Here is a 14,991-nt window from a genome sequence, read left to right on the forward strand (position 1 = left end):
TGATCAAAAAATATTTTTAGTCAGTCAAAATGAAGATACTATAGAGTATATATTGTAAATCAATATATACTATATTACTGAGATATTATATTGTAAACTGTTGTCTTTTTATTGTTCAATATACATTCACTTTTTGAACTAAAAAGAAAAGTTCCTACTCAGTTGCACATCCCTTGCATCATAAGTTCATCATGTTTCCATTTCCGATTACTTCACAGTATTTATTTTTTATTTTTTTAATCTTGAACAGCGTGTTATTGCTGTCATGGCATTTAAAATATTTTTAACACTTTTGGATATTTTCTGTGAACCTACATATGATACTGGTATTGAACCTGAATTTCCCCACTGTGGGAAAATAAATGCTATATTTATAACATTCTTCTACTCTATTTCCAATGTTCTCCCTGTAATTGTGTAAGAGTTATTTAGAACCAAAGAATAAAGACTTCCCTATTCTGAGGCTACATGCTAGCCAATGCTATGTATGACCATGTGTTCCCAGGTTAGAAAGGTTAAATACATGTATAATCCTTCCAGTAGGTTCTGGTACTGCTGTATTGTCTCCCACTTAAGAGAAAATTCCAGTTATACCCTCCAAACTGGCACCCAGTAGACATCCTGATTGAATCACTGATTCATCTCAACTAGCTGCTATCAGAGCAGAGATGCCAAAGTACTTTGATCTCCTTTTCCTGTGTCAGAGGCTGAAATAATGGATGGATGGATATTAAGTAGTAGCATCACTGTAAAGGGATTTTCCAATCTGTTCGTCAAGCTGGTTGCTGTATTGCAATATCATCGTACTGCCCTATTCAGGTTCTCTTTAGGAGTGCACCAATTGCAGTTTTCTGGCCGAACACCGATTACCGATCTTTTAAAAAGCATGACCTGCCGATTCTGATTTTGGCCAATACCAATTTTTTTTTGCCTGAAATGTTGCTCAAAATAGCAAGAAAGTTGCTGAACTGGCAACATTGGCGACTATTGTTAACAGTAGATGTGAGTCACGACTTGGTGGGTTTATCTATCAGTCAAACCTTTTTCACAGAAGAACAAAAGAGGACAATGGTAGATTTTTAGACCTTTGGCGAGGAAGATAAAACAGGTTGTTAAGATCGGTTTCACATGTAAATATCACCTGATCGTCGAACTCTCAAAATTAAGGAAACCAGCATCAATAAATAGGTTGTCAGGTAAAGCTCTTATCTTTTTTCTAAAAAAATTTCTTGCAGTTCCTATAGGTTTATGAAATCTACCTGATACCTACATTAAATATCATACAAGCTCAATAGGCTTTAGCTTGGCTTTTCCTACTGCTTATAAAACCTTTTGTTCACATAATACACAAATGCAGAGGTAAGTAGTGATGGCCAAAGTAAACCTCATGAAGCAATGAGGTTGTCCAGTCCATTGTTTTGCCCAAAAGTTCATTACTCATTGCTTCATTCATTGCTCCCTATCTGCTGCTGCACTAAAACTGACAGCCCTTTCAAATAAACAAATCATACTTCTAAAATATTTAAACACAGTAAAACAGTCAGCGTATTCAGTATTGTCACAAAGTTTTTGTCAAACCCATGTCTAGAACAGTAGGGTCTATTGAAACCTATTTAACTCTGGCATCTCTTTTTGAAACCAAGGTAGTACTACTAATAGGTTGACCACCAGTTGTGGTTGTGCTTTCTTTTTCATTTGCCAAAAAAGACATTTGATGTTTTAGTTTGTTGAGAGTGAAGTGCTTATTGGACAGACAGCTTTGTGTTGGTTACTGTCTTCCTAAAAAACTAAGATTCTTCTAAATTCTCTTTTTCTATGACTTCTTCTGATTCTTTGTAGTTAACTAAACAGAATTTCACTCATCCAATGGCTTTCAGTCTTTTCTGCTGTGTGAGACTGATGTGTCTTTGTTGATGAAACATTTTATTTATTTTTTTTTGGAAATTTCTATGAAATTTCTGGAGGGCAGGGGTTAATTGAAGAATTATATTGTGAATTTGCTCTCCTGCTTTCTCATGCTTAACCAAGCTACTGACAACCATCCACAAAGCAAGATGGTTTGTAGCTCTTTTATCTTGAAAATTGACACACAAAATATAGCAGTGACGTGTCCAGTGTAACGTGAGGCATTGTTTGTCATCGGTTGTGTGTTTCAGCAATACACATGCATCAAAGCGGGACTTCATCTGATACATTTTAACTCTGTAGAGAGTTAGTAGGAGAATGGCTTACAGGAAACTGTAATCTTCTTACTTTTTCTTCTTCTTTTTATTGTTTTTTTAGGTTTGCTCAGCTTCCTTCCTTATGCCACCCGTAACTGAAAGGTATTTGCACAGTTTTTCTTCTGAAGCTAATCATTAATGGGACATACTGTACATCAGCTGTTGCATACATTTATGTTTTTAACAGTCACTGATCAACAAAGACTTGGGTGAATAGAGACATGAAAGCTGTGATTAAGCTGCAGTTGATCCTGATAGGAGTCTGTAGTGGTGAGTGGTTTACAATTTTTGCACATAACGTTTAATTGATTGTTGTGTTTTTTGTCTCATTTTCTAATATAACCTGTACTTTTAGAAACAAAAACACAGCTGACAGTAAAATCCTTAAAGGATTCAGTTGTGACACCTTTAATGCCCCAAAGTGTGGGGCGCAGTGCCATTGCAAAGGGGTTGCGATGAATGAAAAGAAAAAAAAAACTCTCAAGGAGCTGTTCATGTTTTAACCGAATTTTGCACAGAGGCTTTTTTAAATGTATTGATGATAGCAAAGTTGAATATCGTTACAAATAAAAAAAGAAGTATGTTTGAAATAACACTGACCTCAAAGAGTACTCTTTGAGAACTAACAATAAAACAGTTACACAAAAGTGTTTCACTGTAAACATGGTTTGTTGTTTGTTGTGATGCAACCTGAAGTGTGAAATAAATTTCAGTGGAGTTTGAAAACAAAATGTGTGTATAGGTTTATGTCTAGTTGAACGATGTGTGTGCCCAGTTGATGCTTTTTTTTTTTCTTTTTTGGGGGGGATTTTATTGTAATTCATAGGGGGGCCCAGAAGAAAATCTTTGAGAACCACTGCTTTAATGTTTGTTTATGTTTAAATTTCCTCCTATTAGTTCATTTTTGACTACTTAGTAGTTAAAAAAGTCTATTTCCTTTGTATGCATTAGATTTGCATCAGTGCCAGTCATCCTTAGCATATGTTTGTATATATTGCTTTTAACCCTTTCTTTTTGGTGTTGAATTAACAGCTTAAACAAGGTTTAAAACTAAGAATTTCTATACAAATTTAAATTTTGTGTGGATTTTCTCTTGTCCAAATTTGTTCTAAATTCTACCTACCAGGTTAAATAGTTGCATACACCTCCTACTATTTCTTAGATAAATGTCTTAATCAGCATCAGCATGGTATATATTTATTTTATATCTTTTTCTCAGAAATGGTCAAGCTTATTTAAAGCTCTTAATTTCCGGGAACAGGCTTGTGTTTTAACCCCTTAATGTCTGAATGGCTTAAGAGTCATTCAGATGTAGCGTCACTCTGACGCTAGAGGGCAGCAAAGTGTTTGCAATGCGATGTTGTATGTGTAGTTTGAGGTCAGTAGTAACTACGTGTATTTTCTCACTCAGTTACATTTACTTCAGAAACAATTTGAAAAGAAAAACTTTTAGGAGTAGTGTTATTGTACCAACTGTTTTGAAGAAACTACTTGTGCTTGGTGATCTGTTTGGCTACCTGTGTGTTGCAGACAACATCAACAGTTGTTGCCAATGTTGCCACCTGTCTGTTACTGTGAGATTTAATTGGATCTCCTGCTCTTTTTGTCAGTAGCTAACAAAAATTAGTCATTTGTCCTCTGTTAAGAAACAATAAGGTTTTCTGTAATGTTTGAATTATGTTTGTTACCTTTCGGGTGTGTCCTTGTAGTGGTCATCTTGTAACCCTGAGGGAGGAGGGAGCAGTGCTTTGATGCTGGAGGCCTAATAAACCAGGTTTGATTGTTGTACAGCCAAGCTTGCTAATTTCTTTTTGCTTTATTTATTTATTTATTTATTTTTTTTTGTCTTTGCTCATTTTTTTACTCTCGTCTCTTGATGTATTAAATGTCGAGGTGTTAATGTACACATCTGATCGCAAAAAAATATTTTTAGGACTTTCAGCACGTGGACCTTGCAGATGTAAAAATGCTGTGCTGTCACGCGGTGCAGCTGACCCCCTGTAAATAACCTTTTTATCTTTTCTAGACAAGTGTAGCACACTAAGATTTTTGGTGGCATTAAATTTATTTGGACACCATGTTGTAATTACTATTTTGACCACAAAAAGTGATTTTCATTTTATTTTCAGACCTGGAACCATTCCAAGCTTGGTTGGCATGGTTTTAACAGTGTGTGGAATGGTTTCAGGTCTGAAAGTAAAGTTGAGTAAAGCTCCATCACATCTGTACATGCAAATGTATTGGAAATGGTGCAAAATTCATTACAAATCAAAATTTAAAAACGTTTAAAAAATAAATAAATAAATGAGCAAACCTGGCTGTACAACAATCAAAGCTGGTTTATTAGGCCTCCAGCATCATAGCACAGTTCAAAATGGCAGCTTTCCCATCAGACAGCCCCTGCTACAGTCAGCAGTCCACCTATACTGGTTATCCCTGCCTTCTCAGTTTACCCCCAGCCAATCAAACTCCAGCTATCACTGCTCCCTCCATTAAAGAGCTGGGTTTGAGGCAGGCCTCTTCCTTAGGAGGGTTCCTAGATGGTCCCTACAAGGACACACCCGAACGGTAACAAACATTTCACAGACAAAGGATTATATACACACATGCTAGAATTCAAACATTACAGAAAACCTTATTGCTTCTTAACATTTACTAATTTCCTCCGCCTTCTGGTTCACAAAACTCAGGCAAACGAGAAAAGTAGGCAGCAATAAGATTTTTCTTATTAGCTGGACAATGCTGGATGGTGAACTGGTATGGCTGAAGGGCAAGGCACCAACGTAATATCCGTGCATTCTGATGCTGCTTGGAGTGCATCCACTTCAGATGTCTGTGCTTGGTTTGCAAAATAAACTCCCTTCCTAGGAGGTAATATTTTAAAGAGTCCAAAACCCACTTTATTGCAAGTCCTTCCTTTTCTACTGTGGAGTATGTTTTATCCCAGTCAAACAGGTTTTTACTTAAGAAAAGGACAAGTTTTTCTTCACCAGCTTCTCCCTGAGCCAGCTCTGCTCCAAGACCAACATTTAAAGCATCCACATGAACAACAAATGGCTTTGAAAAGTTAGGACTCTGCAAAACAGGAGCTTAACAGATCAGTTTCTTTAAAGATTGAAATGCATGTTCACAATCATCCTTCCACATGATTTTAGAAATAGACTTTTTTGTTAACTCGGTCAGAGGGGCTGCTCAAGTTGATGGGGTATAAATCTCCTATACCACCCAACTAAGCTAATGATCTCACTTGCTTCTTTGTTTTGGGTCTGGGGATTGCTTGAATGGCTTTTACTTTTTCAAGTTGTGGCTTTATTTGTCCATGGCCAACAATGTAACCCAGATATTTGACTTCTTCTTGTGCCCATGTACACTTGCTCACATTCAGAGTGAGACCAGCATTCTGGATCTTTGCCATCACAGCCTTGAGATGTTGTAGGTGATCCTCCCAAGTCTCACTGTAGATCACAACATTATCCAGGTAGGCCACAGCAAACTTTGAACAATCATTAAGGATAATGTCCATCAACCTTTGAAAGGTAGCTGGTGCCCCATGAAGACCAAATGGTAGAACAGTATAATGGAATAAACCCATGCCTGAAATCTGAAATGCTGTGTATTCTTTACAGGATGGATCTAAAGGCACTTGCCAGTAACCTTTACATAGATCTAAGGTTGTGATGTATTTGGCCTTCCCCAGTCTTTCTAGTAGCTCATCAATGCGTGGCATGGGGTAAGAATCAAAACAAGAAATGCTGTTTAGCTTTCTTAAGTCAGAACAAAAGCGAAGTTGAGTTGAGTCCTTCTTAGGAACAAGCACAATGGGATTTGACCACTAGCTTCTTGATGGCTCTATCACTCCCATTTCCAGCATTGTCTGGACCTCCTTTTTCAGTGGTTCCATCATTTGTTCTGGAATCCTGTAAGGCTTAAGATGAACAGGTGTTGTATCTTTCAAAGTTATCTTGTGTGCTATGACATCAGTTCGCCCATTTACATCTGCAGACAGGGATGGAAGAGATTGTTTAATCTCACCCAGCTGTTCCCACTGATCATGAGTCAGATGCTTTGGAGCCTCTACTTTGGCCAATTCTCTGCATGGACTCATTTCATCTTCTCCATCCTTCAACATGGCACTGTCTTCAGCTGACCATTTTGTACAATCTGGATCTGCTCCACATCCATTTCTGGAACATTTCTTTCATAATACTCCTTTAACAGATTTACATAGAGCAGTTGCTTTGACTTTTGTTTTTCTGGACAGATAATTTCATAAGTCACTGGACCTGCTCTTCTAACCACAGTGTAGGGTCCTTGCCATTTAGCTAGCAACTTACTTGGTCCACTGGGCAAAAGTACTAAACCTTTCTGGCCAGTCTTCAGCTCCCTTTCACAGGCATGTCTGTCATACCATAACTTTTGCTTGTGTTGTGCCTTCTGCATATGGTCTTTAACTTGTTCTCTATATTTTTCCAGTTTGTCTCTCATTTGCAGTATGTAGGAGATGATGTTTGTTGTTGGTGAAGCCATTTCACTGGATACAGATGCCGCTCCAGCCACCCAGTTCTCCTTCAGCATGTCCAAAGGGCCTCTAAACCTGTCTCCCATAAAGCAACTCAAAAGGAGAAAAACCAGTTGAAGCTTGTGGTACTTCTCTGTATGCAAACAAAAGAAAAGGCAACCATTTATCCCAGTTTTTGCCAGTATTATCAATAAACTTTCTCAACATTTGCTTTAATGTACCATTAAATTGTTCTACCAAACCATCGGTTTCTGGGTGGTATGGAGTAGTACGAATACCTTTTACACCCAGTTGATCATAAAGAGTTTTCATCACTTGTGACAACATAATGGATAAACATCTGGATATCTGGTTGCATAATCACAGATGACTAATACATATTTATGGCCATTACTGCTCTTAGGTAAAGGACCTATGACATCCATGGCGATTCTCTCAAAAGGAACAGTCATTATTGGTAAAGTCTGCAACTGTCTGAAACTTTAGTGGGGGCTACTAACTGACAGTCATGACATGTTTTGCAGTATTCAACCACATCTTTATATAATCCTGGCCAATAAAAACACTGAGCAATTATACATCTTTGCCTGTCCTAGGTGCCCTGACCATGGTACAGTGTGACCCAAATGCAGAATTACTGAATGGTATTCTTTTGGCACAAGTCTGGGCTCATCAATGTCTGCTAGATACAAAAGTTTATCCTTTATAATGAAAGGCTCTCCTGCTAAACTTTTGAACGCTACCATACTCTCTTTTTCACCATCTTTGTGTGCTTTATTAAAGAGAGGTTTAAAAGATGGATTATTTTCTTGACTCTCTTTAAAGTTATCAGGAACTTGCCACTGGAGATCAATACATGGAGTTAATGGCAATGCAGGTTCAGGAGGTTTTGACCTGCTTTTGTTTTTATTTTTCTCCTGTCTACATTGTTGTTTTGATGTCCTAAATTTATTTCCTCCTTCATACAAATCATCTGCATCTGGCAGACGTTCTAAGCCCTTTTTTATAAAATATGTGATGACAGCACAAGAATATGCCACAGAGTTTTCTTGAACCAGACTGTCTAGGATTGGTAAATCTTCCCCAAGGTTAACATCATAAGCTAACTGACTCAAAACTCCAACAGTCAACATTAAAGCTTAGCTTTCAATTTCAATTGTGACATCTGCAGTTGGATACTCTTTCTGACATCCATGAACACAAGTAATGTCTACAGTCTTGTTAAACCTTTCAGTGTAGCATCCTCAGAAAGTAATAATAGTCTTGTTTTTTAAAGCACTTGAGCACTATTTAAGCACTATATACACTTATTCTTGTTGCTTCTTTAAGCGGGGAAACCTTCCTGTGACGGCAGACAAAATGGAGCTCAGTGTTTTGGAGTTTTGGGAGGAGCAGTAGACGTTCAGCTGGTGGACAACGTGTCAGAAATACCCAGATTCTTATGGAACACTAATAACTCTGTGATACTATATTGGAGGTATAATAAAGTAGTTCTTAAAAAGGACGGCAGAATTCCGTTTTTTCCCAGTAATGGATCAGTCACGATCAATGACCTGAGAAGGACTGACAGCGGTCAATATAAACTTGAAATGTTTGATGGAAATGGAAAAATCACAGGACGGAAAACTCTGCAACTATTTGTTATAGGTAATCAAATATTTCTATTCCAAATTTTTCACTTTTTACTCTTTTACATTGTTTCATTTCACAACAGGACATAGATACACATTTTACTTATATTAAATAAAAAATATTTTACAACGTACTTCAGTTTGTCATCTGTACTTTCCAGTTTTCCACCAAAATTAAAAATTAAACTGTTTTCTGTAAATAATTTTTCACGTGTTTCTCTCACAGCTGCTGTGTCCTCTGTCCAGTTGGTCCCTGAGTGTTTATCTCAGGGACAGATGAAGGTGTCCTGTGTGCCACAGTGGAGAATCCAGAGGACTCTATTCTGATGGTTCAACTGAGCTCTCCACCTTAGATTGATGACATTATGACTTTAATTTGTAAAAATTCAACATAAGCTCACAAACATAAACATGTAAATAGTTCGGGGATTGGCTGCCATGTTTCATGAGTGTTTTATTGTGCAAAATTTCAAAGTGTCTTATTTCAATTATGTTAAAGTGAAAGTTTTAGCTTAATTTCTTTCTTGTGTTATATATTGTCAACATTCTGTCTCATGTTTTTTTATGTATTTTCCAATGTATTATGCTTTCAATGGATTAGCTTTCATCTATTACTGAGTTGTACCATGAGCTTCTTATGACATACAATGGTGTGAATAAGTGTTTGCCCCCTCCATGATTTCCTGTTTTTTGTATGTTTCTCACACTAAACTTATACTAACTTACTTCTAAGGATTTGTACAGCTCTAGATATTTGACAAAGATACATTATTAACATCTGAAAGCAGCTGAGCGAATGAACAGAAGCTGAACGTGAAGCAAACATGGAAGTTGTTTTTGTTTTTCTTGATGCAACTTGGACTGTTTTAAATGTGTGTACAAAAAATAAACTACGTTACAAGAATCTAGTTATTTAGAGTTAAGCAACCTTTGACACTATTCTTAGAGAACTAAAGCAGCTTTGACTCTTTTTAAATATCAAAAGCAGCCGAAAAAATGGCAAGTGTTTCATTAAACTTTGCAAGCTTTTAAGACTTATTGTAGGACTTTCATAAAACACAAGTATCTTTTGTTCCTCCAAATGGTGGTGATGGCATCCTGTTCACTCAGCTTCTCTCTTTTCTGCTGTAATATCTGGTATTTTTAACTCGGCAACCTTTAGACGTCCAGTCAAGTCACAGTTTCATCACATGGTCATTATATTTAATACAGTGTGTTAGGTCTATTTTAGTTCCTAACCTGCAAAGAATCAACCAGAGACACAAATTACTTTTCTGTAGAAGAGGGGAGCAGAGCCTGATGCGGAGAACCGCCGTCAAACACTGTTTGTGATCAACTCCGCGGGCTCTTTGTCCACACTGCTTTTTATTATGATCACAAGGAAGGAGTTTGGGCTTTTTCACACAGTCACACAAAGAATTGACCAATGACCTTTACTACAGGATGTTCTGGAACCTTCTGTGGACATGCCCTTACAAGGGCACGAGGCTGACCGCAACCAATCAGTTTCACAGAAAGCTGATAACACAGGAATGTGTAAACGTTTCTAGCTTCCAGGCAAACATTCTAAAAACAGTTAATAGTGTATCACAGAAGAAAAGAAGTCAAGTAAACAACAAACACAATAATAATATGAAAACATAACCTTTCAAATAAACTCACAAGTAAATGAACTTAGATAATTTTTCTAACACAGTGAAACTTCAGTTTTTATTTAAGAAAGTTCTCCTGTAAAGTGACACTAATTGAGAAAATGTAAACTTTCTCTACATGTCAATACTTAAACTCCCACAATTAACTAAGGAACCAAAAGGATCTCAAGCCCCAAATCTCTTGATTGTAAACCTCCCTTTACTCTAAAAGAGGAAGAGATCTACCTCAAATTGCAGAAATCACTCATTCAGGACTATCCCCAGTTATTGTTCTCTCATTCTCAAGTCTTTGTGACAACCAGTTGCAAGTGTTCAGTTTTTTCTTTCTTGCTTTGTACATCAGAAAAAAAAATCCAACACTGTTTAATGTTTGGGCCTGATTCCATTTATTGATGTCACTGATGATGAAACTGTATTGACATTGTTAGTAAACACATAATTTTCAGAATTTCATTGCTTGATTTCTGTAAAATTAAGACAAATATTGATTTCTGCAACCTGAAAGTTGAGGGTTGAACTTCATCTTCCTCCACATATCAAATCGCCAGGAGCAAGGCACTAAACCCCAAATTCACCATCAGTGTATTATCTGTGAATGGCTGTGAATGCAAAATTATTGAATATATTGACTGTACGATATAAGCACAAATAAGAAAAACTATTTAATGAGAGAATACAGATTCTGCATTTTCATCTGTTTTATCAGTTTTGGAGGAATAAGGAAGTTTGTCAACAATTCTTTCAACAACACAGAGACTAAATATTGGAGTTTAAACTTAAAAATATTTATTTGATTTTTTTAAATAAATACAATTTCATATAGTAGAATTTCAGCATTTCCATCAAAGAAACTGAAAAACTGTAGCAAAAAGATATTTATCAAATGTTGATTCGAAACTACTGTCATCATTTGTGTTATAATATTGTTTGTGCCTTTTTATTGTTACAATAACAAAATTGCTTTTTCAGGTAATGGACACACCCTTTAAGAATTATTTTAATATTCATCACCTCTATATTATATAGAAACCTGTTTAAAAATGTTTCTCAAAACCTGTTTGAACATTTTCTTTTTCTTCTTCTCACTCCAACACACAAGCAAAGACTTGTTGTTGGTTAAAAGGGGAACTAAGACTCATATCACTTCCTTTCCTCGTCTTAGTGAGTTAAAAACATGAACACTGCAGTTATTTCATATGATCAACGTTTTTGCCAGTTCTCCTCTGTTGCTGATCACAAACAGGACACACAGCAGGTTGTTCAGAATAAAATGTAAATGTTACATTCTGGATCAAATACCTCAAAAACTTGCAGCGGTTTAGTGAATCTGTGAGCAAAGATGAAAGCCGTCATTGGATTCTTACTGATGTCGCTCCAAGTCGCTCATGGTGAGTTTTTTAACTTTTCTCCTGGCACCAAAATAATTTTGTTACAAATGAATAACGTGATAAAATGCTTAGATTACACGATTTCTCCATAAACTTTGATTGTATGGTATTTTAATTAAATTAGTATAATTTCATAGAAAAATATACACTTAATATAAAAACAGAAATGTTAGAAACTTGTAATATATGATTGACGTATGTGGAAGTGTTTCAGCTCAGGCTCAATAGCAAAATGTAAATTTGTTGATAGAAGTATAGAAATGTAACTGTTACTTTACAAAAACGCATAGATAATTTTTTCTATTTGTTTTTCGTTATTAAAAATTTAGCATAAAACTTTAAGTCAAAACAAAATGTTAAAGACAAGCCAAATAAACAATAACACTTCATATTTATTTGAGTTAGGACCCAGTTTTCAGATGGTAAATTTAGTTACCGTAATCATTTAGTTCATTTACTTGATTATTTTATTAAATCTTTGGAAAAATGTCTGAAAAATGTAATTATTATTATTAGCAGTAGTTTTTGGCAAACAATATCAAGTGAAACAAAAATTATCAATTTTACGGATCTCTGCAGCAAACAAAAGCTTGACAGAAACATTTTACCATGATCTCATGAATTGATGATCCTTGATATAAACTATTTACTCATCTTAATCTAATCATGAATGTAAAAAATTGGTAGGTTTGTCCTTTATGTATATTGGTAATGAGTTGAAGAGTCACTTTGTTAAACCAATGTGATTCTGTAATACAAAAACACACCCTGAATCTAAAAAACACACTGAACAAAAGTTTACAATTATTAATTTTCTCTTTAATACTTATAGTTGTGAAGGCATCACATTAAAATGTTATTTATTTTTGGCCTCTGTTTAAGAAAAATTGTGCTGATTGAAGTTATTGTTTTGTTTTTGTGTTTCAAACTCTGCTGTTTGATACGAAACACTTAAAGTCATAGTGAGGTGTGAGAAATGCACAGTGCTTTATATTTTAAATCTGTGAGTGGCTTAAGAATCCCTTCATTTCTGTGACCAAGATTAACAAAATCAATACACTACTTCTAATTCTTATTCTTGTTCTTGATTTTCCTTTAAACAGTGAAAACTTCTTGTGACGGCAGACAAAATGGAGCTCAGTGTTTTGGAGTTTTGGGAGGAGCAGTAGACGTTCAGCTGATGGACAACGTGTCAGAAATACCCAGATTCACTTGGGAAATGAATAACTCTAAGATACTATATGGGAGGAATAACAACGTTACTAGTAAAAAGGACGACAGAATTCTGTTTTTTCCCAGTAATGGATCAGTCAGGATCAATGACCTGAGAAAGACTGACAGTGATGAATATAAACTTGAAATGTTTGATGGAAATGGAAAAAGCACAGGATTTAAAACTCTGCAACTATTTGTTATAGGTAATCAAATATTTGTCTTTCAATTTTTTTTCAATGTTTTACTCTTTTAATTTTCATTTCACAACATAAATTAGAGACACATTTTACTTAAATAAAAATATCTTAGAACAGACTTAATTTTATATTCTGTACTTTCTCATTTTCAACCCAAATTTAAAAGGATAAATTTTCTCTAATTACTTTTCATGTGCTTCTCTCTCAGCTCCTGTGTCCTCTGTCCAGCTGGTCCCTGAGTGTTTATCTCAGGGACAGATGAAGGTGTCCTGTGTGTCTCAAGGTGACAGTCCTCATTACAGCTGGACTCTGGATGGACACAACCTGACAGACTGTGAGCTCTTCTCTAGAAATATTGAGACCAACATCATCGTTCTGAGACGAAACATCTCAGGACATCTGGTCTGCTCAGTCAGGAATCCAGTCAGTAATATCTCTAAAGGGATGAAATTAAGTGACTGTGGTGAGTGAGAAAAGATAAATAATTAGTTTTTTATTATGATCCATACATGATTTATAATTTTGTTTGCTTCTAGGCTTCATTTTCATTAACTGCACTTCCAATGGGACACAAATAGCTAAATGGGTGTATAAAGAAAATAACACTCTGTGTGTTGAACCAACAACAGTCCCTCCAAGAACTAAATATACTATTGTGGGTAAGAAGACACAGTCAAATACTTCTGCTAGAAGCCCTAGTGCCAATGATCAACCTTGGTACATTAGTAAGTGAAAATTAAACTTTGCTGTGGTAGATTCAATATAATCAATCCCTTTCTCCATTCCTGCCAATCAGCTTAAATCCCACATAGTATTGCTGACCTTAAAGACCCGTATTTGTCTTATTTTCTCATGTTTTCAAACAGGGCAGTTGCCTGTAATGGGTGGTGTATTAGCAGCACTCGTAATTGTCTTGATAGCCAGCATAGTCTTCGTCTGTGTTCACAAGGATAAGAAAAACACAAAAGGTAAATAACATAGCTTTCTCAATAACTAACTCAAAATGATACCTCATAAAGTCAGTAGGTTGACATTGTTTCTGTTCTTCCTACTTCTCTGCAGTGGAGAAGGAGAATGATGACCAGGAAATGACCTATGCTGACGTTAGGATTGTGAAAAAGCAGGGGAGAAGAGTGGACAAAAGTGAGGAGGCTGATGTGGAGTACGGCCAGGTCAAATTTTCAAAGAAACCAAGAACATCTCAGACTAATCCGACAATGGATGATACTGTGTATGCACAAGTACGAAGAGCCAGGTGATTTGTAATGTCTGACAGGCTTATTTTCACACACTTACAAAGACAACGATATGAAAGGCTGAGAGAGAGAGCGAGAGAGAGAGAGATGATTCCCCTCATCATGATGTGGGAAATGTAAAGTGAAAAAAGCTTTTATTGTATATAATTTCCTCCTGAAATTCAAGTTATGGCCCATTTATGGAGATTAATACAGCTGTTCCGCCTTCAGCTCAAACCATGGGCCATTCACTGCATGTCTATACATTCTCCCTATTCCTGTTTACTATGATGCTGAATAAAAGAAAATAGTGCCACAAAATTGTTTAAAATATCAAGTTTTACAGCCTAAGGTTTATTGTGCTACTTATTTTTTAGAAGTCCATTTATAAGTGCAGTTTTAACTTATTAAACGTGATTCTTGCTTCTTGATAACATAAAGTCAGCTTGGTGAGCAACACCAAATAGCACTGGAAAATATTTCTTTTAAATGTCTTTAATTTAAAAGTGTTCTTCCTAAATATTTATTGGACTTGAAAAGCTGAAATGCTGTTACAAAAAGCTGCATGTGATGTTTGTCAAATTAAAATATGTTTGATGAATATCAGTTTAGTGAGTGGAGTTTATACTTTCACCTGCTACTATAAAGCTGAAGTAATGCAACATATGCAATTATTTGTTGACATCAACCAAAATAATTACAAAAAACACTTCTGGATAAATTAATGATTAATATCATGTTTATAAATGATTTATTAATTGTTTTTAATCATAATTGATGTAAGCTAACCTCAGCTCAAATCAGTTGTGCATTTGCAGCTTGTTTGGGAGTTAGTTGATGTCAGCGTCAGAGAGTTTATCTCTGTGTGGCTCTAGAGCAGATAGAGAAACAAGAGAAACTTTATCTCTAGGGAGGTTTAAAGTAAACAAAAA

At 35.8% G+C, this 14,991-nt stretch overlaps 1 protein-coding gene across 6 annotated transcripts; it reads left to right on the forward strand.

Moving 5' to 3' along the window:
- Positions 1–1,163: 1,163 nt before the first annotated feature.
- Positions 1,164–14,662, forward strand: LOC114139196 (T-cell surface antigen CD2). Of its 6 annotated transcripts, XM_028008960.1 has the most exons (7): positions 1,164–2,324; positions 2,410–2,492; positions 8,071–8,388; positions 13,033–13,287; positions 13,361–13,549; positions 13,691–13,792; positions 13,887–14,662. In XM_028008960.1, the coding sequence occupies exons 2-7, from the start codon at positions 2,444–2,446 to the stop codon at positions 14,081–14,083; spliced, it is 1,110 nt and encodes a 369-aa protein (XP_027864761.1). In that variant the 5' UTR covers positions 1,164–2,324; positions 2,410–2,443; the 3' UTR covers positions 14,084–14,662. The 6 variants fall into 6 exon arrangements, with proteins under 6 accessions (XP_027864761.1, XP_027864760.1, XP_027864764.1 ...); XM_028008959.1 differs by having other exon boundaries at positions 1,164–2,492; XM_028008963.1 differs by lacking the exons at positions 1,164–2,324; positions 2,410–2,492; positions 8,071–8,388 and adding exons at positions 11,088–11,412; positions 12,513–12,830 and having other exon boundaries at positions 13,696–13,792.
- Positions 14,663–14,991: the final 329 nt, after the last annotated feature.

The sequence above is a fragment of the Xiphophorus couchianus genome, chromosome 23 (assembly GCF_001444195.1).
Source record: "Xiphophorus couchianus chromosome 23, X_couchianus-1.0, whole genome shotgun sequence".
In the NCBI taxonomy this organism is placed as follows: domain Eukaryota; kingdom Metazoa; phylum Chordata; class Actinopteri; order Cyprinodontiformes; family Poeciliidae; genus Xiphophorus; species Xiphophorus couchianus.